General features: G+C 43.0%; 1 protein-coding gene across 1 annotated transcript; it reads left to right on the top strand.

Moving 5' to 3' along the window:
• Window positions 1-17,440: 17,440 nt before the first annotated feature.
• On the top strand, window positions 17,441-19,156 carry GIQ15_04281 (dynamin family protein; the record flags this gene model as incomplete). The annotated part of the gene is made up of 4 exons (XM_033551698.1): window positions 17,441-17,449; window positions 17,497-17,817; window positions 18,220-18,381; window positions 18,437-19,156. The coding sequence occupies 4 exons, from the start codon at window positions 17,441-17,443 to the stop codon at window positions 19,154-19,156; spliced, it is 1,212 nt and encodes a 403-aa protein (XP_033405428.1).
• Window positions 19,157-26,973: the final 7,817 nt, after the last annotated feature.

Raw genomic sequence — 26,973 nt, 5'->3', positions numbered from 1 at the left:
CGGGCATTCAATACGATTCGATACTTACAGTCACGGACAGACTGACGAAGTATACTTATTTCATACCATTTATCGAAAAGACCACATCACCGGAGACAGCATACATCCTATTACGACATGTCTTCGCAGACAAAGGATTACCGGACGAAATTATATCAGACAGAGACACAAGATTCATGTGTAAATTCTGGACGACACTCACTGAAAGAATGGGGATTGAACAGAAAGCCTCGACGGCATATCACCCACAGACAGACGGACAAAGCGAAAGGATGAACCAAACAGTGGAACAGTACCTGAGATGTTATATCAACTACGAACAGGATAACTGGGTTTCACTACTACCAATGGCACAGCTCGCCTACAACGGAGCGAAGAACGCCTCGACAGGCATGACACCTTTCTTTGCAAACTACGGAAGAGAAACGGAAACGATAAAAACACCAAAAGAAGGCAAGACGCACGCCTTAGAAGCAGAGGTTTCGGCAGAACAGATGCGCGAACTCCACAAACACTTACAGTTGGATCTCGAATTCTTGAACTACAGAATGAAACACTACTACGACCAACGGCACGTGGAAGCGCCAGACTTTAAGAAGGGGGAAAAAGTATTCCTACTTCGACGAAACATCAAGACATTGAGACCAAGCGACAAATTGGACCACAAGAAACTGGGACCATTCAAGATTTTGGAAAAGATTGGACAACTCAATTACAAACTCCAACTTCCAGACCACATGCAAATATACCCAACGTTTCACGTCTCATTACTCGAAAAAGCACCCCAGAACGCCAAACCATACGAACCAGAAATACAACCAGAAAATCAAGAAAAAGAATACGAAGTCGAGAAAATCCTAGACAAGAAAGTGATCAGCGGACGAACTCACTACTTGGTTAAATGGAAAGGATATGACTTCTCAGAAAACACTTACGAACCCGCTAGGCACCTGAAGCATTCGCAGCGCCTGGTGAAGAATTTCTACCAACGGGTAAAGAACCAGGAGAAGGAAGGCCCTCAAGAAGTTGATCAATAGAATAATCACCGGAGGAAGGGGCACCGAAAGTCAGGGCGAAGAGATCCTGAGCCTCTTGCTGAAGGAAAGCCTGGTCATCGGACAGAGAAACCTGAGCAGCCAAGGCCTGCTCCCTCTCAGCGTCCAAGGCTTCCAGATCCTCCACAGTCTTCACATCGGAGCGAAGAAACTCGCCAGCACGGGAGCGAAGCAATTTCCGTTGTTTTTCGATGCGGGAAAGACGACCGAACAGTTCCGACACCCGAGCACGAGTCTCCTCTTCTTCACGCTCCAAGCGATCAGTAGCTTGAACGAGCTTGTTCCAATCCAGATCCGACGTTAAGTCACCAGCGTTACACCGTTTGCCAGAACGAGTACACTCGCTGCACTTCTTCGACTCGGGAGAAACGACGCACTCCTTTTGAAGGCGAGCACAACGAGAACAACGAGAGGCCATGACGACACCAGAGCGTTCGATACGTTCGGCAAGACGATGCCTGTTAAGAGAAGAATCACTGGATTTGGACGACATGATTAGTACATGACGAGAGGCGCTGAAAAGGAAGGAAGACACTAAAAACACGAAGGGAGGACACTCACGGATATTTATGCACTCGTCGAGACGACTCGATAAGAAAGGAGGGGATGATGTTACAGACCACCTGCGGCGCAGCCCCAGAGTATACGCTCATTGGACGGACAAGACGGAACGGAATAACCACGTCCCACTCGCCCAGTCGCCCGACTCACTAGAGCGACTGAGAGAGCAGGGAGAGCCAGTATAAGCCGCCAGGTCGACGAAGTCGACGGCGCGACCAAGCGACTCGGGAGAGTAGGATATACAAGGACTTGTATATAAGGACGCTCATTACCTTAGGATCAAGAGTCTTATACTCGCGATCAAACCAGCTACAGTTTTACCATACTGCTCAATACAAAGCACTATTCCAGTTGTCTTATACTATATTCACCGAATATCCCTTTGCCCATTGACGCAGGTCAACTTTGTCTTCACTGCTCACAAGGACCTTCAGCCTTCATCCGACCAAGGCACTGACTGAAGCCACACTTGGAACTGAGGGATAGTCTCGCTATAGTATTCTATCTCGCCCCGGTACCGAGCCGTCTCCTACAACGACTCACCTCCAACCCAAGCTTTCCCTAAGACCTTCGTACCTTCTGTCTTACGGCAGGTGTGAACCTCTGATCACCTTTAGGTAATCAAGGAGCGCCGTCAGCTTGTGACAACATGCTGAGTAGAAAACCACCCTCTAACTAAGTTGTGTAACAGAGTACTAATTAATAATATAGAGATTATTAAACCTGCCCTTATCTTAATAGGGATTACTTTGCTGGTCGAGGTGCCCCTATATATATTTCTTGCCTTCTTTGGATATCAACAATTTGCGTTATACCTAACCAGATCACATGTGGTTTCTAAGATCACGGCCAACATATGGAGGTCTATTGATTAGTATTCATTCTTCTGGCGGCTGCCTTAATTATTATTTCTAACTATTGGTATAGGTACTATATTTTCTATATAGTATTGACCTAGCTAGCCACTATTCTTCTAGCTACTTGTCCACTATAGTATCTATATTAGTCGTTTGTCTCCAATTTTTCTTATATCCTCCCCTAGGCTATTACTTATTAGATTACACGCCAAGGGCTGAGAACACATGGACTTTTTATAGGCTGGTGTTTAGGGGTAGTCTTGTTTTCTTGTTTCTTATTATTCTTTTAGCCAATGCGCTTTGGATTTGGAGGCTACTTATTGGAAGAAAGTAAATTAAACTAGCCTAATAGCTATAACTATATGGATAAAGTTAATAGGCAGTCATAGTACTTAAAAAACCACAGTGAAATACAAAGTTTGTGCGCCTCTTATTAAAGGTTAGTAGATGAGTCCTGAAAATTAAGGCGAATCAAGTATATTAACTCTTTTAAAATAATGCTAGATATTAATAGTAGACCTTGGTTAAATTTATTTATAATATATTGAATTATATTATTGTTTCTAAAAGGGTTATTATCCTTTATTATAATATAGTTATTAGATATAAATTTAACTCTGGAAATTTAGCTAGGTTCTAGTTTAATAGCTCTTATTTTAGGAATTATCTTGTGAAAAGAAAACTTTAAAGGCGTTACAATCTGAAGATATACGCTAATGAATTGTTAACTATATAAGTCTTTAGTGTTACAGACCACCTGCGGCGCAGCCCCAGGATATACACTCATTGGACGGGAGGATCACGGGCCAGACCTTGAGGGCACTAGTCACGTGACCAATAGCGATAGGACCAATAGGACGGGCTTGGCAGCTTCCTATTGATACTATCACAACAACCAATAGGAGTGATAGTGTCACAAGCTGACGGCGCTCCTTGATTACCTAAAGGTGATCAGAGGTTCACACCTGCCGTAAGACAGAAGGTACGAAGGTCTTAGGGAAAGCTTGGGTTGGAGGTGAGTCGTTGTAGGAGACGGCTCGGTACCGGGGCGAGATAGAATACTATAGCGAGACTATCCCTCAGTTCCAAGTGTGGCTTCAGTCAGTGCCTTGGTCGGATGAAGGCTGAAGGTCCTTGTGAGCAGTGAAGACAAAGTTGACCTGCGTCAATGGGCAAAGGGATATTCGGTGAATATAGTATAAGACAACTGGAATAGTGCTTTGTATTGAGCAGTATGGTAAAACTGTAGCTGGTTTGATCGCGAGTATAAGACTCTTGATCCTAAGGTAATGAGCGTCCTTATATACAAGTCCTTGTATATCCTACTCTCCCGAGTCGCTTGGTCGCGCCGTCGACTTCGTCGACCTGGCGGCTTATACTGGCTCTCCCTGCTCTCTCAGTCGCTCTAGTGAGTCGGGCGACTGGGCGAGTGGGACGTGGTTATTCCGTTCCGTCTTGTCCGTCCAATGAGCGTATACTCTGGGGCTGCGCCGCAGGTGGTCTGTAACATCATCCCCTCCTTTCTTATCGAGTCGTCTCGACGAGTGCATAAATATCCGTGAGTGTCCTCCCTTCGTGTTTTTAGTGTCTTCCTTCCTTTTCAGCGCCTCTCGTCATGTACTAATCATGTCGTCCAAATCCAGTGATTCTTCTCTTAACAGGCATCGTCTTGCCGAACGTATCGAACGCTCTGGTGTCGTCATGGCCTCTCGTTGTTCTCGTTGTGCTCGCCTTCAAAAGGAGTGCGTCGTTTCTCCCGAGTCGAAGAAGTGCAGCGAGTGTACTCGTTCTGGCAAACGGTGTAACGCTGGTGACTTAACGTCGGATCTGGATTGGAACAAGCTCGTTCAAGCTACTGATCGCTTGGAGCGTGAAGAAGAGGAGACTCGTGCTCGGGTGTCGGAACTGTTCGGTCGTCTTTCCCGCATCGAAAAACAACGGAAATTGCTTCGCTCCCGTGCTGGCGAGTTTCTTCGCTCCGATGTGAAGACTGTGGAGGATCTGGAAGCCTTGGACGCTGAGAGGGAGCAGGCCTTGGCTGCTCAGGTTTCTCTGTCCGATGACCAGGCTTTCCTTCAGCAAGAGGCTCAGGATCTCTTCGCCCTGACTTTCGGTGCCCCTTCCTCCGGTGATTATTCTATTGATCAACTTCTTGAGGGCCTTCCTTCTCCTGGTTCTTTACCCGTTGGTAGAAATTCTTCACCAGGCGCTGCGAATGCTTCAGGTGCCTAGCGGGTTCGTAAGTGTTTTCTGAGAAGTCATATCCTTTCCATTTAACCAAGTAGTGAGTTCGTCCGCTGATCACTTTCTTGTCTAGGATTTTCTCGACTTCGTATTCTTTTTCTTGATTTTCTGGTTGTATTTCTGGTTCGTATGGTTTGGCGTTCTGGGGTGCTTTTTCGAGTAATGAGACGTGAAACGTTGGGTATATTTGCATGTGGTCTGGAAGTTGGAGTTTGTAATTGAGTTGTCCAATCTTTTCCAAAATCTTGAATGGTCCCAGTTTCTTGTGGTCCAATTTGTCGCTTGGTCTCAATGTCTTGATGTTTCGTCGAAGTAGGAATACTTTTTCCCCCTTCTTAAAGTCTGGCGCTTCCACGTGCCGTTGGTCGTAGTAGTGTTTCATTCTGTAGTTCAAGAATTCGAGATCCAACTGTAAGTGTTTGTGGAGTTCGCGCATCTGTTCTGCCGAAACCTCTGCTTCTAAGGCGTGCGTCTTGCCTTCTTTTGGTGTTTTTATCGTTTCCGTTTCTCTTCCGTAGTTTGCAAAGAAAGGTGTCATGCCTGTCGAGGCGTTCTTCGCTCCGTTGTAGGCGAGCTGTGCCATTGGTAGTAGTGAAACCCAGTTATCCTGTTCGTAGTTGATATAACATCTCAGGTACTGTTCCACTGTTTGGTTCATCCTTTCGCTTTGTCCGTCTGTCTGTGGGTGATATGCCGTCGAGGCTTTCTGTTCAATCCCCATTCTTTCAGTGAGTGTCGTCCAGAATTTACACATGAATCTTGTGTCTCTGTCTGATATAATTTCGTCCGGTAATCCTTTGTCTGCGAAGACATGTCGTAATAGGATGTATGCTGTCTCCGGTGATGTGGTCTTTTCGATAAATGGTATGAAATAAGTATACTTCGTCAGTCTGTCCGTGACTGTAAGTATCGAATCGTATTGAATGCCCGTTCGTGGCTCTGTTGACTTCGGTAGCTTGACTATAAAGTCCATCGCTATTGATTTCCATGCTGTTTCCTTGTATGGTATAGGCTGTAGGAGTCCATATGGCGCGTGTCGTTCTGATTTGTTTCGTTGGCAAACTTCACACTCCTGGATGTATCGTCTGATCTCTCTCCACATTCCTGGCCAATAGTAGTTTTGCGTAATCCGGTCCATGGTTTTTTCAATTCCGAAATGTCCTGCAACTTTTGCGTCGTGGTTGTCTCTTAGTATTCGTGGTCGTACTTCTCTGGGTATGTATATCAATCCTTGATATAGAAGTATTCCGTTTTCCTTTTTGTATTTTTCGTCGTTGTCCTTGATTCGTTCGAATAAGGGATCTTTTATTATTGCTTTTCGTATTTCGTTCGTCAGAGTGTCTTCCTCGGTCGTGACCGTTCGAGTAGCTCTCAATGCTTGCTGATCTAAGATCATACCCTTGGTATCTGGATCTAGATGCAATATTGCTCTGGATTCTCTTTTCTTCGTCATTAAATCTGGTCTTCTGCTCAACGCGTCCGCGAAGGCATTCTCTGTTCCTTTGCAGTGTTGTATTTTGAAGTTGTAGTAGGCTAGCACCTCGGTATACCATCTTGACTGTCGACGTGTGAGTTCCTTAGTCGTCGTAAAGTATGTCAGGTTCTGGTGGTCGCTGATAACTGTGGTCAGATGCCTTGCTCCTTGGAGCTCTTGCTTCCATCTCTTAAATGCTGCAACAATTGCTAGTAATTCTTTGTCATGGATATCATAATTCTGTTCTGCAGGGGTCATGGTTCTTGCGTAGCATGCAACCAATCTTAGTTTTCCTGTGTCGTCTTTTTGTTGTAACCGTGCTCCGATCGCACAGTCTGATGCGTCTGTATCGAGATAACTCTCTTTGTTCGGGTCGAAGTGTATTCGCATGTCTCCTTGACTAAACTTTTCCTTAAGTTCTTTGAATGCTTGTTCTTCATTGGTTCCCCAAATAAACTCTTTTGCCTTCCTGAATAGGTCCGTCAGGGGTTTCGCTGTTGCTGAGAATTTGTGTATGTATTGTCGATAATAATTCGCTAGTCCGTGGAACTGTTGTACTTCTTTGACTGTTGTCGGCGTAGGCCAATCGATAATGGCTTTGATCTTGTCCGGGTCCATCTGGATTCCTTCTGTTGACACGATATGTCCTAGGAACTTGACTGATTGTTTGTAGAATTCACACTTTGATGCTTTGAGGTAAAGCTCGTACTCTTCAAGTTTCTTGAGTACTTGCCTGACTTTTTCTGTGTGGTCTTCTCGGGTTCCTTTAGTAAATATCAGGACGTCGTCCAGGTATACTACCACAAATATGTCCAAATATTCGCGTAGCACGTTGTTGATAAGTGCCTGGAATGTTGCTGGTGCGTTGGTTAATCCAAAAGGCATAACCAAGAATTCGTATAATCCGAATCGTGTCCTGAATGCTGTTTTCCATTCTTCGCCTTCTTTCATTCGTATCCGGTAGTAGGCTTCTCGTATGTCCAATGCCGTGAAGTATGTTGCTCCTCCAAATCTGTCTTGTATCTCATCAATGAGTGGTAATGGGTATCGGTTCTTGATCGTTATATCGTTAAGTTGTCGGTAATCCACGCATAATCGTAGGCTTCCATCTTTCTTTGGTACAAAGATGATTGGGTATCCTGCTGGTGATGTCGATTGTCGTATATATCCTTTTTTCAAGTTGCTGTCGATGTATTTCCGTAGTTCTTCGAGTTCTGTCTCGGTTAATCTGTATGTGGGTTTGTATGCAGGCGTCTTCCCTTCCACTAGGGGTATCTCATGATCCCATGCCTGATGTTCCGGCAAGCTTTCTGATGGTTCTCGTTCTCTGAATACCTCGATTAGGTCGTGATATTCCTTCGGTATCTGTTGTCGTAGTTTGTCCATTTCAGTAGCTTCCTCCGTTCGGTGAACCGTTTCCTGCTTCTTTGTTGATCGATCGTTTGCAGTTCCTGTCGTTCCCGTTTCGACCTGGGGCGTCTTGCCCAGTATCTGACCTCGATCCCTTCTTTCGGTGCGGGTGGCCGCAAGGGTATCAGTCTTCTGGTCAGAGCGGCGGTTTCCACCATCTAGTCACAATGTGCCGTCTCTCCAGTTAATAGTCGGGTTGTGTTTCGCTAACCAAGGGTGTCCCAAGACCATGTCGTAACTCCCTAGGCTTGTCACGTCGAAACATTCTGTTCCCTTGTACCGTCCTTTGACGTGTACCTTCATACCTCTGGTTTCCTTGTCGATTCTTTGGTTCCAATCTTCGTTAAGTCCTCCCAGTTTGTATGGTTCCTTTTTCGTTTGGGTATGAATCCCTGACTGCTTCACAAATTCCAGATCTATGAAGTTCCCAGTAGCTCCTGAATCGATCAGTGCTCGCGCGTTTAGCCCTGCCAATTGGACTACTATCGCCAAGTGATTCTTTCCTCTTGTTGCAGCTAGACTTCTGCCTGTTTTAAGTCCTGTAGACTGTCGAAATCGTCCGTTTCCTATCGTCTTGGTTTGTTGATCATGAGTTCCGTCGTACGGTCCTTCAGCACTAGTTAAAGTCTGAATTTCCTCATTCAGTTCTTCCCAACTGAGTTCGTCTGTCGAGTCCTCGTCTAGGTACTCTGTCGTCTGTGTTGCTCGGTCTTTCCGACTCTCTTGGAGCTGTAGCTGTTTTCGTAAGTGTCGTGTCGTCTTCAACCAATATCTGGTTGCCGCTTTTCCTTCGAACTGTGTGGTATGTCCTTCATACTGCACAGTGATTTGTTTGCCTGTTTTCCAGTATAAGACTTCCAGTCGTTCGTGTGGCGTTATGTTTTCTTGGTCCGTTACATTGACACTTTTTCCATCTATCCATCCTGAGTATTTGTCGATGTGTACCAGACACTCCTTGTCTGTACAATACCTCCAGTGGATGTCCTTGCTATCTCTGCACGATGGACATTTCATGCAGTTTTCGTAGTGAAATCTTCGTCCTGATTTCCATGTTTCTTTGAAGATGTGGTATTCGCAGTGGCAGTCCCACCCGTATTCGTCGTGGCATGGGTGCCTGGGGTCTCTGACTTCTGTCTGTTTTTCCTCGTTGTGTCTGAAGCATAGTCCTTTCTCTTCGCACACTGTCCAGTGTTCGTCGGGTATCTGGTTATCGCATTTCTCTCTTTGTTCCCGTAGTTGTTCATAACTATCTTTGAACGTTATCCGTGGTGCTTCGTTTTCCCAGTTATTCGTTTCCTGCGTATCTTCGTATTCTGATTCGGTTTCTCCTTCCGAGTCTGTTTGTTCTGGTGTCACAATTCCTTGGTTGGGCCCTGTCGTTAAGTCGTGTTCGACGTCTGTTGGTAGTTCCGATCTTTCCGTGACGGTTCGTCTGTGTTTTTCTAGTGTTCGTAATTCTTGTCGTAATAGATCGTTGTGCTGTTCTGTTGTGATTCCGTCGGTTCGGCATCTCAGGAGTCTTCGGTATTCTTCCTCCGTGAGTCCGTTAGAACTTGATCCATACCCTACGACTGCGTTCTGTCGTATCAGAGTAGGTCTCTTGCTGGTTGCCCTAAGGTATTGTTTGTCGTTCTGTGAGTCTTGATAGCCTCCTCTACCCTGCTCCTTCTCGTGGCTACTAGTCTTAGACGTAGTGGTAGCGTTGAGGTGTTTCTTGGTATCCCCTTGTTTCTTCCTGCAGTCTTTTGCGATATGTCCGGGTTTCTCGCAGTAGAAACATAGCTTCTTGTCCCTGCATCTTTTGCTTTTCTCGGTATTATAAGGTCGTTTTTCAGTGGCGTCCAATTCCATGGGTGTGGTGCCGTAGTCGTTGCGTTTGTTTGACCCTTTGTATTGGTTTGCTTTCCAGAAAGTGTTTTTCCCTTGTCGTATGTTTCGTAGGTTGTAGAGTTGATTGTCGATGCGTACTGCCATTTCAACCATTCGTTCGAAACTGTTGTATGGTCCCATCTTGATGGTTTCGTATTGGGTTTCTGGTTTTAGTCCTTGTTCGAATATAGCCATTTTCTGCTCGTCGTCGTGGATTCCTAGTTCTTGACAGATCTGCTGTAATTGCGCTGCGTACTGTGCTGCGTCCCTGGTTTGTCTGAGTCCCTGTAGTTTGCGTTGTAGGGTCCTCTTTCTGTCGGTGTCTCCGAAGAATTGTCTGAGTACTTGTTTGAATCGTGCGTAGCTGTTGAGTACATCCGCGTATAGTATGGGTCGTCCTCCGGTGTTAGTCCAGTCCTCGAGATATGGTTTGAACCATGTTGCCGCTGCCTCTCGCATATAGGATCCTGCGAAGATAACTTTTTCCGTATCAGTGACTCCTGGTTTAGTTGCCAGATAGATGTCGCATTCCCCTAGGAAGTGTTCCAGTTTGGCGCGGTCTCCTTTATAAGTATCGGGTTCGTGAATCTTGACGGTAGACCTCTTGTCTCCAGTTCTCACTTTAAGTGCATTGATGTCGTCTTTGTATCCTTCGATCTGTACCATAGTTTGTTCGACGGTGTCTCTGCAATCTTCAAGTAGTCGTCGTTGTTCTTCCACCTGCTTGTTGGTTTCGTCCAATTGTTCGTCGTTGGGTTGGTCGTCGATTCTTTTTTCTAATTCAAGGATCTTCTCCCTCATTTGCATGAGTAGGTTGTTGACATTGGTGGTGGGTCCACTTGCTGATGACATATTGGCTCGTCTTGCTTTGGTATATTCCTGTAGTTAGTATATTTTTCAGGGGTAGGGCGATACGTACCTAGTTTTGTCCTTCTTGATATATAATCGTAAGTCACTCGGGTCGGAGTGTCTATGACAGTATGGTGGCTCTAGTAAGTCGGAATTACTTTTGCCTCTTCGTAACCGTGAAGTCGGGGCTCTATCAAGTCGAAATTGATTATGCCTCTTCGTAACCGTGAAGTCGGGGCGATCAATGTCACAAGCTGACGGCGCTCCTTGATTACCTAAAGGTGATCAGAGGTTCACACCTGCCGTAAGACAGAAGGTACGAAGGTCTTAGGGAAAGCTTGGGTTGGAGGTGAGTCGTTGTAGGAGACGGCTCGGTACCGGGGCGAGATAGAATACTATAGCGAGACTATCCCTCAGTTCCAAGTGTGGCTTCAGTCAGTGCCTTGGTCGGATGAAGGCTGAAGGTCCTTGTGAGCAGTGAAGACAAAGTTGACCTGCGTCAATGGGCAAAGGGATATTCGGTGAATATAGTATAAGACAACTGGAATAGTGCTTTGTATTGAGCAGTATGGTAAAACTGTAGCTGGTTTGATCGCGAGTATAAGACTCTTGATCCTAAGGTAATGAGCGTCCTTATATACAAGTCCTTGTATATCCTACTCTCCCGAGTCGCTTGGTCGCGCCGTCGACTTCGTCGACCTGGCGGCTTATACTGGCTCTCCCTGCTCTCTCAGTCGCTCTAGTGAGTCGGGCGACTGGGCGAGTGGGACGTGGTTATTCCGTTCCGTCTTGTCCGTCCAATGAGCGTATACTCTGGGGCTGCGCCGCAGGTGGTCTGTAACAGATAGGAACCCCTTGGCGGAGAACTATCGTACCTATCACTAGATATATACCATATATATAAAGACACTCATTACTTTAGGATCAAGAGTCTTATACTCGCGATCAAACTAGCTACAGTTTTACTATACTACTCAATACAAAGCACCATTCTAGTTATCTTATACTATATTCACTGAATACCCCTTTGCCTATTGACGCAGGTTAACTTTGTCTTCACTACTCATAAGGACCTTTAGCCTTCATCCGACCCAGGCACTAACTAAAGCCACACTTGGAACTAAGAGATAGTCTCACTATAGTATTCTATCTCGCCCTAGTACCGAGCCGTCTCCTATAACGACTCACTTCTAACCTAAGCTTTCCCTAAGACCTTCGTACCTTCTGTCTTACAGCAGGTGTGAACCTCTGATCACCTTTAGGTAATCAAGGAGCGCCGTCAGCTTGTGACATTTAGGGTGCCCTTTAGTGATAATGATGTTAGTATCTCTGGAACCTAGCTCAAGGTGATTATGTAAGGGATCTTAGAGAGGTACAAATATTCATTTGAATATTAAGATAGAAAAAGCTACTTATACCTCCTGTCGTATTCATAGCTATAAACATATTAATGATCAAAGACGTCCTTGGACCTGGAGATTCTAGGACATTTATGGATATTAATATCGCCAGGGGAACGTACCAAGATTATCTGAAGTGTTGGTACCTTTGATACTGGGATCTATAGAGGTACAGGGATTCCCAGATATATATTTTAGTATATAAAAGGACCTTAATATCCTTTATACTACTAAAATCCTTAGATATATAAATATATGATAATATATAAAGATTTAAAATAATATAAAAATCTTTATAGACCTATGTATCTCTTTAAGTCTTAATATCCTTTAGACTACTAGAATTTATAGAAATATTAATCTATATAGAGTAATTGGTCTATAGTATACTAAAATCATTTTAGATCTTTATACTAATTAGGGTCTATATGAGATTTATTACTACTAAACAATTAGGGAATAGAATAAATTATCAAGCAGATATATAATATACCCTACGATAAAGAGATTTGTCTAAGTAATACAGTCTACATAGCTAGTTGGCCGTTTAAAATATGTAGAGGGAGAAAACTAGGTGTTGATATATAACCCGTAAGACCAGTTAGTACATAATTTACTAGCTAACTTGAATGATGCGATATCCAAAAACGATAACAACACAAAAACAGTTTGCGACCCAAAAACGGTGCGATTAAAGTTCAAACTTAAAATGGATTAACTACCAGCTAGGGAAGCTTCTCTGGCAAGGTCACATAACCAAATAGCGTAGGGTTTGGTTAGCCGTGCTGGGGCCAAAGTTATGAATAATCCTCTAATCTTAAACTGCTGATCGACCTCTCCACGCAGCTGATCATCGAGCTAATAGTGGGCTTAATCGAACAGTGGTGGGGAGAGGAAGCCCTCCGTTCATACCACTCTGGAATCCCAATCCGACGGAGACTCCTAGAGAGCCCTGTAAAGCTATATCCTTTGTACGGAGCAGCTGGGCGTGGGTTAAGAAGCCCCCGCGACTTCATCTGCTTCCTTATTGCCCCGAGGCGCATGGAGTCACACTCAAAGCTGCATCCCATCTTCCCACCTTCAATGTCGTCAACAATGTTGTAGAGTCCCGTCATTAAGCTCTTGATAGAGACTTCTCTTGACTGGTTAATTCTGTCTACAACGAAATTAGCACTGATACGGGAATCATAGGTCGTTTCACCCTACCTATCACTCTCCCTGGAATTTGGAGCTTTGACACTCGGAGTGGAGCCTTAGCCTCACGCTGCAATAACTGTGCCACATTTGTAAATATATCCTTCTTTTTAAATACCCATGAGATAAAGAGCCATTTGACACTATCTCTACTTAGCTCGCTCGGCCGGCTTTCTCTTAGGTTTTCAATCCACGTATCGAAGTAGAATTGAAAGGCATTGTAGGATCGGTAATAATCAACGAGTAGAGCGATTTCGCACAACTGACCGACACCGATAGTCAGGGGAATATTCTGTGAGCGACAGTGGATAGCTTCCAAGAAAACCAGAAGACTCTCCCGGGAGGTACCTAGGGTAGGTAGCTCCGCAGCGCCTTGGGTATTAAGTGCGACTCCTTCCGCCCATGTCGGTTTCAGCATCGTCGCAAACAGCGGAGATGCCAGGATAAGATGTCTGGAGGACACCTGGAACCGAATAAGATGAGGCTCAGTTGCATGCACGTCTTTGTTACTCTTTTCTTCGGTTGTGTCTGCATCTTGAATACTATTTTCTCGTTCATTGCCTCCGGCTGGAGGCCTCTGAGTGTCCAAGCCCTCGCGGAGATTGCCTTCCACTAGCCACAAGTCGTCTACCCCGAACTGGTCATTCGCAGGCCGGCTTATGGATGAATTTGAATCGGGCCGGGTGAAAGCGCGTATCCTCGTTGCCCCTTTCTTATTTTTCTTTGTGGAAGGCACAAAAGGACCACCATAAAGGTCAAGGCTTGCTGTATCAGCGCACATTTCCTCTATTCGTATTTCATCCTGGTATGATGGGAGTTCGGGTAATATATAGTAATCTTCATCGTCCTCATATCCGACATCTTGCTCATCCAAGGTGAGCGTTATGTCTCCACAATTATCAAGTTCGTATAATGAGTCTGTAATACCTTCTATGCCTTCGACTTCTGGTATATAGGGAGGAATTGAGGAAGGATGGCCTAAACTCTTTCCTTTTGAGGCGTTGTGATTTTGATCAGCCCCACTTGCAACTGTAATGCGTTGAAGGCCGTTATTATTTCCATCCCAATCAGCAATGGAAGCGAGCCTGCGAGGGTGTGAGCTGAGTCATCCAGATCCCAGCGGCAAGCTTCCTCCTATTTAACCATTTGTAGTTTAGTCCACCCCTCACTCCTCCGAATTATGACTCATTACCGTCAATTGAGCCGTTCTACAAGTCAGTGCCTAACGAAGAGCTCCCCAAGCAAAGGCTTCTTGAATAAAGATTCCTGGCAGTCTATGCGTGCCGTGACTTAATAAATTTCCTCGTCTGCTGCTGGTATACCTTCTCGGCTTAATGGAGAAACGAATGGACCAGCCATAACGATATATTTAGAGACTTCAATCTCCACCACTGCTATATCTGAGTTGTTGAGTCGTTGGTCCTGCCCCCAGTTTCCCTAGACCTGCCGCAGTTAGGGCACCTTCCCTGTCCCGAATACAGCCAGCGTCCATCGTTACCAATGCTTTGTCAGCCTTGATTTTTCCGGGGAATCCGGCTGGATAAAGAGTATGTTGTACACTCGCGTGTTACCTCTCTCCCCGCTGGCCAATAGCCTTCTTGAACAAGAGGGTGGGTTATAAACCTTATATTTTGAGTTAAACGTATCATAGGGCTGTAGTTGAACCTTAGGGCGATCTTCCAGCCGTCCCAGTAAAGCTAACTATTTGACGCCAATGAGGCTAACGTCTATTCACCCTTGAGTTTCTACTTTTGGCCTAAAGGGACTTAATAGGCTAAACTGGTAGCAAATCTGGTATTTTAAAACTGCCTGGATAACCCAGTGTGCTACACAAGCAACTAGTTACGGAGCTTGCATTGGAATTCACTTGCGTTGCTAGCTGTAAGGAAAGCTCGATGAGGGGCTGATATTCTCCGCTCTTCCTATTCACTTGGCCACGAGATAAGCTTAATCTTCACTATAAAAGAGAGGCGCTTTAGTTCTCTAGGGATAACATTGTTCAATAGAGCGATAGGCACAATGTGGGGAGGTACGACTACCCGCTCCCGATTGCGGCAAACCATTAGCTCCCTATGGCATGTAAATGAGGTCCCTGAAACACCCAGAGAGAACTTCGTTACCTCAACAACAGACGTAAAGCATCGCTTGAGCTTCTCTCGAGAGAAGGAGATTGTTAGCAACCTCGCATTCCTCTCAGCCGTGTCTGACGATAACCTCAGGGTGATGGCTGTCTGTATTGAGGAATATAGTAACGGCGAGGGTATCACAATCCGGATAGCATCAAACACTGGAGATCTTTTAGAAGTCACTGTGGGTTTTAAAAAGCTTAGAAAAATCCTAATGTAAGCTGCACGGCGAGGTCAGTAGCTGTTCAATATAATATAGGAATCTAGCTAATAAGTCCATTAGAGCGACCCAGAACTGAGGATATAGGGGCTCTTTTTGGGGAAGTTATTGCCCTTGATATATTTTAAATTCTCTCCCGGCTATGGTCGCGACATGCAGAAAGTAAGAGGTCTTTTAAAAAGCCCGCTATAATCCTTTAGCTCTAGGAGGTGATTAAGGATAGATCTATTGGGGGTGGAATAAGCCCCAGCCTTAAGGCTGAAGTAGAATCTTTGTGGGACTTATTCTTCAAATTAGAGCGTCTGCCAAGTTTGAACTCTATGAGAGCTTAAGCACACGAGTTGCTGGGTAGGATTGTGAGGAAGGCTTATGATCTTACATTGGCCACTGACCTCAGCAACGTCTTTTAGGGCTCAAAACTCGACCCAAGCCTGCTGATGCACCTACCAGTAGCAATCGGCAAGCTTGGCCGGTATTACTCTGCTGCTTCCGAGCTTGTCTGTGCTGCAAGGAACAAGCAGTGCCTGGTATTCCACGACATCCGGGTGGAGCCATTCGAAGTCAATAAGCCCGGCTCTATCCCCGAGATCGGGAGGATTTATACCAAGGTATAACTCCTCTTTTTTTATAAGTTATATCTAGGCTACTCGCGCCTAAGGGTTATCTGTTCTAGTAAGAGTGCTTGCTATTTATATAATCTTTTCTTTACTCTCTATAGTAAGTTCTATATTCCTAGAAACCAAGATTAGGGCAGCTCTAAAATCAAAAAAGGGTTGTTGCCACCCAAATGAGAGTGTATTGCTTCCGCTTGTACACTGGCCATTATCAGTCGCCTTGGGGGATCTTTCTGTTGCTTCACGGTCGACAGTTCGGCCCCAGCCAGCTCACTTACAAGAAATGAATCCATCAATGCCCTCGCAGAGTAAGACGCCCTCGACACCGCCAAAGACCCTATCGGTGAAGCCTGATAGTTCTTATGGGGAGATAAGTTCATGCAATATCATGGATCGCAAGCCGAGTCCAGCTGGCAGAGTAGTTATTGGGCATGAGGAGTTACCCTATAGTGAATATATTATGGCTGCAACGCCTCTACTACATCTGAGGCTGGATAATTTGACTCTCTAATTTGATTTTGGTCAATTATCTCCCTGCCAATTACTAATCGTGCTGGTAAAAGCTCCCATGTGTAGGTATCAAATCGTTAGTATCGAGGATATTCCCACAGCTGCCGAAATCAAACTGGATTGTACTTCGCATGCCTCAAAAGAACTCAAATTTCAATTGACGATTGCGGGAAAAGAATTTATCTGTATTTCGTTAGTATGGGATGAACGGTAGAAAGATCTTGTAAGAAAGGAAACGCCCAGAGATTCATCTTAAATCCACAAACTGCTGCTAGCCTTGATATATATTTTACTAAGAAATCCTAAATTATGTGGGCAAGGGTTATCTGGATAGCCACTTAACAAATGTGTTGGCCTATGAGCTTGTCAATACTTGCCGTGGTTCCCACCAATTGGAAATGTACCCACATAGACGCCAGTATATCTGCGGGCGACCTTTCATGGCTAACGAGTGTCCGGATTCGGGAATTGCACATCTAGCTGATCTTGCATGAAGCGCAGATAACCCCAGCAGGTGCATAGCCTTGATGCAAAGATACCTAACGATGAATAGATCGGGAGCCTTATGATTTCTTGGGTAGCGAAACTGCATCTAGGAACGTTTTATATGCGGTTAGAGCCACCGCGATAACACCAGTTTCTCGCTTTGATTGCAAAGTTCAATTGACATTCAAAGTACCACCCACACCAAAGAGCCAATCATGACGGTCGAAAATACCGACTACAAAAAGCTAGGTGATCCAGCCTTGCTCGGCAAAATTGATAGTCTTTTTGCCTGCGGAGTTGGAGAATATGTTGACCTGCCGCAGATTGTTGTCGTTAGCGACCAGTCAAGCGGCAAGAGCTCAGTCCTAGAGGGACTGACGAAATTACCATTTCCGCGTGATAGCGGTCTATGCACCAGATTTGCAACCCTGATCACGTTCCGTCGTGCAAAAACAAAGCGCATCTTAATTTCTATCAGACCTCACGTGAATTCAGACAAGGAACATGCCGTAAAAGTCAAGCTTGGAAGACTGAGTGGGAAGATTTGACGGCGTATTCGTTCGGTCAAATAATGAAGGAGGTCAGTCTAATTCCCACAGAACTAAGTACCGCACTGACGCTGTGTAGGTCTATGAAGTGATGGAGTTGTCAGGCCCTGGGGGGAAATCGGACGAGAAGACTTTCTTAAACGATGTTCTTCAGCTGGAAATATCTGGACCAGATGAGGATCACTTGAGTGTCATCGACGTCCCTGGGATATTCAAGAATACGACTGAGGGCGTTACGACCAAAAATGATATCGAAACGGTCCGTGACATGGTGTATAGCTACATGCGAAACCCTAGGTCTATTATGCTCACGGTCGTGCCAGCGAATGTTGATATCGCCACCCAGGAAATTGTTGAGATGGCCAGGGAGCTAGATCAAGACGGCGAGAGAACTCTTGGCGTGATTACTAAGCCCGATCTCGTGGACAGGTGTCAGAATCTTCGTGTGTACGGCGTCTTGGCAGTATCAGGCCAACGCCACGCCCCCCCCTGCAGATCTGTTTGATTACGGCTCGTACGTACGCTACGCCTTCCCCCATATATATAGAGGCCAGATATGGCCTGTTTCCCTAGTTATCATCATCATTCATCGATATTAGGCCTATTTTCGCTCTTTGCTATTGTATCTTGGGCTTATAGGCATTGATTTGCCGTTCCGTTGTGTCCCGTAGAGACGCCACAATCGTACCGATCATTAGCGCGCTCCGATAACAGGGGAGCGGAGAGCGCCGTCGTTGACCTAATCAGCGGGAAAGAGCCAGGAAACCGAGTGCAATGGAGCGTTGTACGTAATCCGGGGCAGCAGGATTTGCTTGATCAAAATACAGACCGGCAATCGGAAACGCGTTTCTTCCGTGATGTGTCGCCATGGAATACTTTGGAAAAAGAACGCGTTGGCATCAGTGCCTTACGTACACGCTTACAGGAAGTTATCACCACTCGGATTCGCCATGAGTTTCCAAAGGTACATAGATGAGAAACTATGCATTGTTACATCTAAGCGTTTCTGACTATCTTAGGTTAAAGCTGAAATTAGCAAGCGTTTGCAAGTCAGTCGCCGAATGCTTCAAGCGCTTGGCACTGAACGCGATACTCCCGAGAAGCAGAGGGCATTCCTAGTTGGTTTGGCGACGCAGTACGAAAGAGTGACTTCCCACGCAATGTCTGCTAATTATGGGGCAGATGATCTCTTCGACAAGCATAAAGAACTGAGAATAGCAACTATAGTCGCCCAAAGAAACGATGTCTTCTCCAGCAATATGGAGTTCTGGGGCCATGAACGAGATGCTGATTCGGACGACGAGATATTTGATGACAAACGCAAGAAGAAAGTCAACATTCGGACAACCACCGACAAAGACGACTTAGAGGATATTATACAACCCCAGGAATACTTGCTCTCACCTTCTTTAGGTATCACGTACTGGTTGAAGACCTTATATCAAGATTCCCGTGGATTTGAACTAGGAACATTTGCGTCAACTCTTCTGCCAGCAATTATGAAAGAACAGTCCAAGAAGTGGGACTTAGTAGCATTAGGCTACATCAGCGATATTATGGTCATGACGCATTCATACGTTCTCTGCCTCCTTGAAGCGATCTGTGTTGATGAACGAATTAAGTCGGGCTTGGTGTCTGTCCTTATGGACGGTCTACTTGATAGGTATCGCAAGGCGAGGGACCAGGTAGTATTTCTGCTCAACATCGAAGAGATCAAGCCCTCCAGCCATATTAAATGACTACTTCAGCGACAATTTGCATAAGCGGTATGTGGTGCTGTTTTCTACCAACACTGACACGAGCTAACATCCCCAAGACGCCAGGAACGCTTCAAGAGCGCGATAGCGCAAAGGGCAATTTCAGTTCCGTCAGCAAGTTTTGGAGAGAATGAGCAAGCGGTTCGAGTACGTGATCTTATACAGACAGATCGAACAAACAACACAGACCGTGTCATTCGCGAGTTAAAGGACATCCTCTGTTCGTATTATGAAGTTGCCCGCAGGCGGTTTGTTGATAATGTGTTGCTACAGACCTGTCACAAGCTGACGGCGCTCCTTGATTACCTAAAGGTGATCAGAGGTTCACACCTGCCGTAAGACAGAAGGTACGAAGGTCTTTAGGGAAAGCTTGGGTTAGAAGTGAGTTGTTATAGGAGACAGCTCGGTACTAGGGCGAGATAGAATACTATAGTGAGACTATCCCTTAGTTCTAAGTATGGCTTTAGTCAGTGCCTGGGTCGGATGAAGGCTAAAGGTCCTTATAAATAGTAAAGACAAAGTTAACCTGCGTCAATGGGCAAAGAGGTATTTGGTGAATATAATATAAGATAACTAGAATGGTGCTTTGTATTAAGCAGTATAGTAAAACTATAGCTAGTTTAATCGCGAGTATAAGACTCTTAATCCTAAGGAAATAAGTGTCTTTATATATATAGTATATCTGGTCCCTTCCTCCTGATTCTTCTTAGATCCTATCATGGACCTGATGTCCCAGTCCCTTCGTGGACCTTTTATGTTCAGTCCCATAGGGACCCGTCCCTGATCTTGGCATCTGGGACCTGTCCTTATGGTCACGTGATGTGTAGTTATTCTATCCCGGAATCTTGTTGTCCAATGAGTGTATATCCTGGGGCTGCGCCATAGGTGGTCTGTAACATCATCCCCTCCTTTCTCATCGAGTCGTCTTAATAAGTATATAAGTAGCAAGTGTGTTTCCCTCCTTTTTATTAGGTAAGTCTTCTTTCTTCCTTTATCATGGCTCCTTGTTCTGTTATAAAGAAATCTTCCTATCTTCTCTGTAACTGGGCTACCGAGCGTATGATTCTGGCGGTAGCTATTGATCGTTCTAGTTCCTTATCGCGCTCTTGTTGTGATAACTATTTTTGGTCTCTTTAGCCTTGTGTTATGATAGATTCCCACAGTAAACGTTGTTCCTCTTGCGTTTATAAGGATTGTCCTTGTGTTGGCCGTCTTGTGGATAACTCTCCTTGGGCTAAAGAATTGGCCTAGCTTCCTTATCATCTTGGCAATTCTAATATGGATGTCGCTGGCAATATCTAAATAGTCTATTAGGCCTAGGAAAAGCTCGCTAAGGCTTAAGACAAGCTTTTAGTTATAATAGCTTATAATCTTAAGCTCTATCGGCGTTAGGTTAAGTTGTCTAATAAAGCTACTTATTTTAATACTACTGGTGAACTCCTTGTCGATCCTCTATCCTCTAGTAGCGTTTCTATTAATCAACTTCTCGAAGCGTCTTCTCCTACTTCTGAACCTTCTAGTAAAAGTCTTTGACTAGTCCTGGCGAGTTCTTAAGATATTATACTAGTTTGTAAGTGTTTTCTAAAAAGTTGTATCCCTTCTATTTAACCAAGTAGTAGGTTTATCTACTGATCACTTTCTTGTCTAGGATCTTTTCAACTTTATATTCTTTTTCTTGATTTTCTGGTTATATTTCTGGTTCGTATGGTTTGGCGTTTTGGGGTGCTTTTTCAAGTAATGAGACGTGGAACGTTGGGTATATTTGTATGTGGTCTAAGAGTTAGAGTTTGTAATTAAGTCGTCCAATCTTTTCTAAAACTTTGAATAGTCCCAGTTTCTTGTGGTCCAATTTGTCGCTTGATCTTAATATCTTAATGTTTCGTCAAAGTAAGAATACTTTTTCCCCCTTTTTAAAGTCTGGCGCTTCCACGTGCCGTTAGTCATAGTAGTGTTTCATTCTGTAGTTCAAGAATTTGAGATCCAACTATAGGTGTTTATAGAGTTTGCACATCTATTCTACCAAAACCTCTGCTTCTAAGGCGTGCGTCTTGCCTTCTTTTGGTGTTTTTATTATTTCTATTTCTCTTCCGTAGTTTGTAAAGAAAGGTATCATGCCTGTTAAGGCGTTCTTCGCTCCGTTATAGGCGAGCTATACTATTGATAGTAGTGAAACCCAGTTATTTTATTTGTAGTTAATATAATATCTCAGGTACTGTTCCACTATTTGGTTCATCCTTTTACTCTATCTATCTATCTGCGGGTGATATACCGTTGAGGCTTTCTATTTAATCCCTATTCTTTTAGTAAGTGTCGTCCAGAATTTACATATAAATCTTATATCTCTATCTAATATAATTTCATCTAGTAATCCTTTGTCTGCAAAGACATGTTATAATAGGATATATACTGTCTCTAGTGATGTGGTCTTTTCAATAAATGGTATAAAATAAATATACTTTGTCAATCTATCCGTGACTATAAGTATCAAATCATATTGAATGCCCATCCATGGCTCTATTAACTTTAATAGCTTGACTATAAAGTCCATCGCTATTGATTTCTATGCTATTTCCTTGTATAGTATAGGCTATAGGAGTCTATATAGCATATGTCGTTCTGATTTGTTTTGTTAGCAAACTTCACACTCCTGGATGTATTGTCTGATCTCTCTCCATATTCCTGGCTAATAGTAGTTTTACGTTATTCAGTCCATGGTTTTCTTGATTCTGAAATGTCCTGCAACCTTTGCGTCGTGGTTATCTCTTAGTATTCATGGTCATACTTCTCTAGGTATATATATCAGTCCTTAATATAAGAGTATTCCATTTTCTTTTTTATATTTTTCATCATTGTCCTTAATTCGTCCGAATAAGGGATCTTTTATTATCGCTTTTCATATTTCGTTCATCAGAGTGTCTTCCTCAGTTGTGACTGTTCGAGTAGCTCTCAATGCTTGCTGATCTAAGATCATACCCTTGGTATCTGGATCTAGTTGCAATATTACTCTAGATTCTCTTTTCTTTATTATTAAATCTGGTCTCCTGCTCAACGCGTCCGCGAAGGCGTTCTCTATTCCTTTACAATATTGTATCTTAAAGTTGTAGTAGGCTAGTACCTCAGTGTACCATCTTGACTGTTGATATATGAGTTCCTTGGTCGTCATAAAGTATATCAGATTCTGGTGGTCGCTGATAACTGTGGTCAGATGCCTTACTCCTTGGAGCTCTTACTTCTATCTCTTAAATGCTGCAACTATTGCTAATAGCTCTTTGTTATAGATATCATAATTCTATTCCGCAGGGGTCATGGTTCTTACGTAGCATGTAACCAATCTTAGTTTTCTTGTGTCATCTTTTATTATAATCATGCTCCGATCGCACAGTCTGATGCGTCTATATTAAGATAACTCTCTTTATTTAGATTAAAGTGTATTTATATATCTCCTTAACTAAACTTTTCTTTAAGTTCTTTAAATATTTGTTCTTTGTTAGTTCCCCAAATAAACTCTTTTACCTTCCTGAATAGGTCTATTAGGGGTTTCGCTATTACTGAGAATTTATATATATATTGTCGATAATAATTTACTAGTCCGTAGAACTGTTATACTTCTTTAACTGTTGTCAGTGTAGGCCAATCAATAATGGCTCTAATCTTGTCCGGGTCTATCTGGATTCCTTCTATTAACATGATATGTCCTAGGAACTTGACTGATTATTTATAGAATTCATACTTTGATGCTTTAAGGTAAAGCTCGTACTCTTTAAGTTTCTTAAGTACTTATCTGACTTTTTCTATATGGTCTTCTTGGGTTCCTTTAGTAAATATCAGGACGTCATCTAGATATACTACCACAAATATGTCCAAATATTCGCGTAGCACGTTATTAATAAACACCTGGAATGTTGCTAGTGCGTTGGTTAATCTAAAAGGCATAACCAAGAATTCATATAATCTAAATTGTGTCCTAAATACTATTTTCTATTCTTCACCTTCTTTTATTTGTATCCGGTAGTAGGCTTCTTATATATCTAATACCGTGAAGTATATTATTCCTCTAAATCTGTCTTATATCTCATCAATAAGTGGTAGTAGGTATTGGTTCTTGATCGTTATATCATTAAGTTGTCGGTAATCCACGCATAATTGTAGACTTCCATCTTTCTTTGGTACAAAGATGATTAGGTATTCTACTAGTGATTACGATTGTCGTATATATCCTTTTGCTAAGTTGTCATTAATATATCTTCGTAATGCTTCGAGTTCTATCTTGATCAACCTATATATGGGTTTGTATGCAGGCGTCTTCCCTTCCACTAGGGGTATCTCATGATCCCATGCCTGATGTTCCGACAAGCTTTCTAATAGTTCTTGTTCTCTAAATACCTCGATTAGGTCGTGATACTCTTTTAGTATCTATTATCATAGTTTGTCTATTTCAGTAGCTTCCTCTGTTTGGTGAACTATTTCCTGCTTCTTTATTAATTGATTGTTTGTAGTTCCTGTTGTTCCCGTTTCGACCTAGGGCGTCTTGCCTAGTATCTGACCTCAATCCCTTCTTTTAATATAGATGGCCGCAAGGGTATCAGCCTTCTGGTCAGAGCGGCGGTTTCTACCATCTAGTTACAATATGCCGTCTCTCTAGTTAATAGTCAAGTTATATTTTGCTAACTAAGGGTGTCCTAAGACCATATCGTAACTCCCTAGGCTTGTCACGTCAAAACATTCTGTTCCCTTGTACTATCCTTTGATATATACCTTTATACCTCTGGTTTCCTTGTCAATTCTTTGGTTCTAATCTTCATTAAGTCCTCTCAGTTTGTATGGTTCCTTTTTTATTTGGGTATAAATCCCTGACTACTTCACAAATTCTAGATCTATAAAGTTCCTAGTAGCTTCTAAATTAATCAGTGCTCGCGCGTTTAGCTCTACTAATTAAACTACTATCGCTAAGTGATTCTTTCCTCTTATCGTAGCTAGACTTCTGCCTGTTTTAAGTCCTATAGACTGTCAAAATCGTCCGTTTCCTATTATCTTGGTTTATTAATCATGAGTTCCATTGTATAGTCCTTCAGCACTAGTTAAAGCCTGAATTTCCTTATTCAGTTCTTCCCAACTGAGTTTGTCTATCAAGTCCTCATCTAGGTACTCCATTGTCTGTGTTGCTCGGTCCTTTTGACTCTCTTAGAGCTGTAGTTATTTTCGTAAGTATCGTGTTGTTTTTAACCAATATCTGGTTGCCGCTTTTCCTTCAAACTATATGGTATATCCCCTATACTACACAGTGATCTATTTATTTACTCTCCAGTATAGGACTTCTAGTCGTTCGTGTGGCGTTATGTTTTCTTGGTCTATTATGTTGACACTTTTTCCGTCTATCCATCCTAAGTACTTATTAATATATACCAGGCATTCCTTATCAGTACAGTACCTCCAGTAGATGTCCTTACTGTCTCTGCATAATAGGCATTTTATATAACTCTCGTAGTGAAATCTTCGTCCTGATTTCTATGTCTCCTTAAAGGTGTGGTATTCATAGTGGCAGTCCTATCCATATTTGTTATAGCATAGGTGCCTGGGGTCTCTAACTTCTGTCTGTTTTTCCTCGTTATGTCTGAAGCATAGTCCTTTCTCTTTGCACACTGTCCAGTGTTCATTAGGTATCTGGTTATCGCATTTCTCTCTTTGTTCCTATAGTTATTTATAACTATCTTTAAACATTATCTATGGTGCTTCGTTTTCCTAATTGTTTGTTTCCTACATATCTTTATATTCTGATTCAGTTTCTCCTTCCGAGTCTATTTATTCTGGTGTCACAATTCCTTGGTTTGGGCTTATTACTAGATCATATGTTCGTTATTCTATTATCGCGTTCTGTCGTATTAACGCTGGTTGTTTTCCTTATTTAATCCATTCGTCCTATTTCTACTATCCTTATTGTTGTTATATATTGGGTACTCATTCATATATATTATTAAGTTCGTTTTCTGGTGGCTATAGATAGGTAATTTTTCTTATTGCCCTTAGGTATTGTTTGACGTTTTGCGAGTCTTAGTAGCCTCCTCTACCTTACTCCTTCTCATTGCTACTAGTCTTAAACGTAGTGGTAGCGTTGAGATATTTCTTGGTATCCCCTTATTTCTTCCTGCAGTCTTTTATAATATGCCCAGGTTTCTCGTAGTAGAAACATAGCTTCTTGTCCCTGCATCTTTTACTTTTCTTGGTATTATAAGGTTATTTTTCGGTGGCGTCTAATTCCATGGGTGTGGTGCCGTAATCGTTGCGTTTATTTAACCCTTTATATTGGTTTGCTTTCCAGAAAGTGTTCTTTCCTTGTTGTATGTTTCGTAGGTTATAGAGTTGATTGTCAATGCGTACTGCCATTTCAACCATTTGTTCAAAACTATTATATGGTTCCATCTTGATGGTTTTATATTAGGTTTCTGGTTTTAGTCCTTGTTCGAATATAGCCATTTTCTACTTGTCATCGTGGATTCCTAGTTCTTGATAGATCTGCTATAGTTGCGCTGCGTACTGCGCTGCGTCCCTGGTTTGTCTGAGTCCCTATAGTTTGCGTTATAGGGTCCTCTTTCTGTTGGTGTCTCCAAAGAATTGTCTGAGTACTTGTTTAAATTATGCGTAGCTATTGAGTACATCCGCGTATAGTATGGGTCGTCCTCTGATATTAGTCCAGTCCTCGAGATATTGTTTGAACTATATTGCCGCTGCCTCTCGCATATAGGATCCTACAAAGATAACTTTTTCCATATTAGTGACTCCTGGTTTAGTCGCCAGATAAATGTCACATTCCCCTAGAAAGTGTTCTAGTTTGGCGCGGTCTCCTTTATAAGTATCAGGCTCATAGATCTTGATAGTAGTTCTTTTATCTCTGGTTCTGACTCTAAGTACGTCAATGGCGTCTTTATGACTTTTAACTTGTTCTAAAGTCTGTTTAACAATATCTTTGTATTCGTTAAGTAATCTTCATTATTCTTCCACTTATTTGTTGATCTTATCCAGCTGCTCATCGTTGGGTTACTCTTTGACTCTTTTTTCCAACTCGATGATTTTCTGTCGCATTTGCCCTAACAAGGCGTTGGTGTTGGTGGTTGGTCCACTTACTGATAACATATTGGCTCGTCTTGCTTTGGTATATTCCTGTAGTTAGTATACTCTCAGGGGTAGGGTGATACGTACCTAGTTTTGTCCTTCTTGATATATAATCATAAGTTACTCGGGTTAAAGTGTCTATAACAGTATGGTGGCTCTAGTAAGTCGGAATTACTTTTGCCTCTTTATAACCGTGAAGTCGGGGCTCTATCAAGTCAAAATTGATTATGCCTCTTTGTAACTGTGAAGTCAGGGCGATCAATGTCACAAGCTGACGGCGCTCCTTAATTACCTAAAGGTAATCAGAGGTTCACACCTGCTATAAGACAGAAGGTACGAAGGTCTTTAGGGAAAGCTTGGGTTAGAAGTGAGTCATTATAGGAGATAGCTCGGTACCAGGGCGAGATAGAATACTATAGTAAGACTATCCCTTAGTTCCAAGTGTGGCTTTAGTCAGTGCCTGGGTCGGATAAAGGCTAAAGGTCCTTATAAGTAGTAAAAACAAAGTTGACCTATATTAATAGGCAAAGAGGTATTCGGTGAATATAGTATAAGATAACTAGAATGGTGCTTTGTATTAAGTAGTATAGTAAAACTATAGCTAGTTTAATCGCGAGTATAAGACTCTTAATCCTAAGGAAATAAGTATCTTTATATACATGGTATATCTAGTCCCTTCCTCCTGATTCTTC

This window comes from Arthroderma uncinatum (genome assembly GCF_011692745.1).
Source record: "Arthroderma uncinatum strain CBS 119779 chromosome Unknown scaffold3, whole genome shotgun sequence".
Taxonomy (NCBI): domain Eukaryota; kingdom Fungi; phylum Ascomycota; class Eurotiomycetes; order Onygenales; family Arthrodermataceae; genus Arthroderma; species Arthroderma uncinatum.
This window is presented reverse-complemented; position numbering and strand designations above follow the sequence as displayed.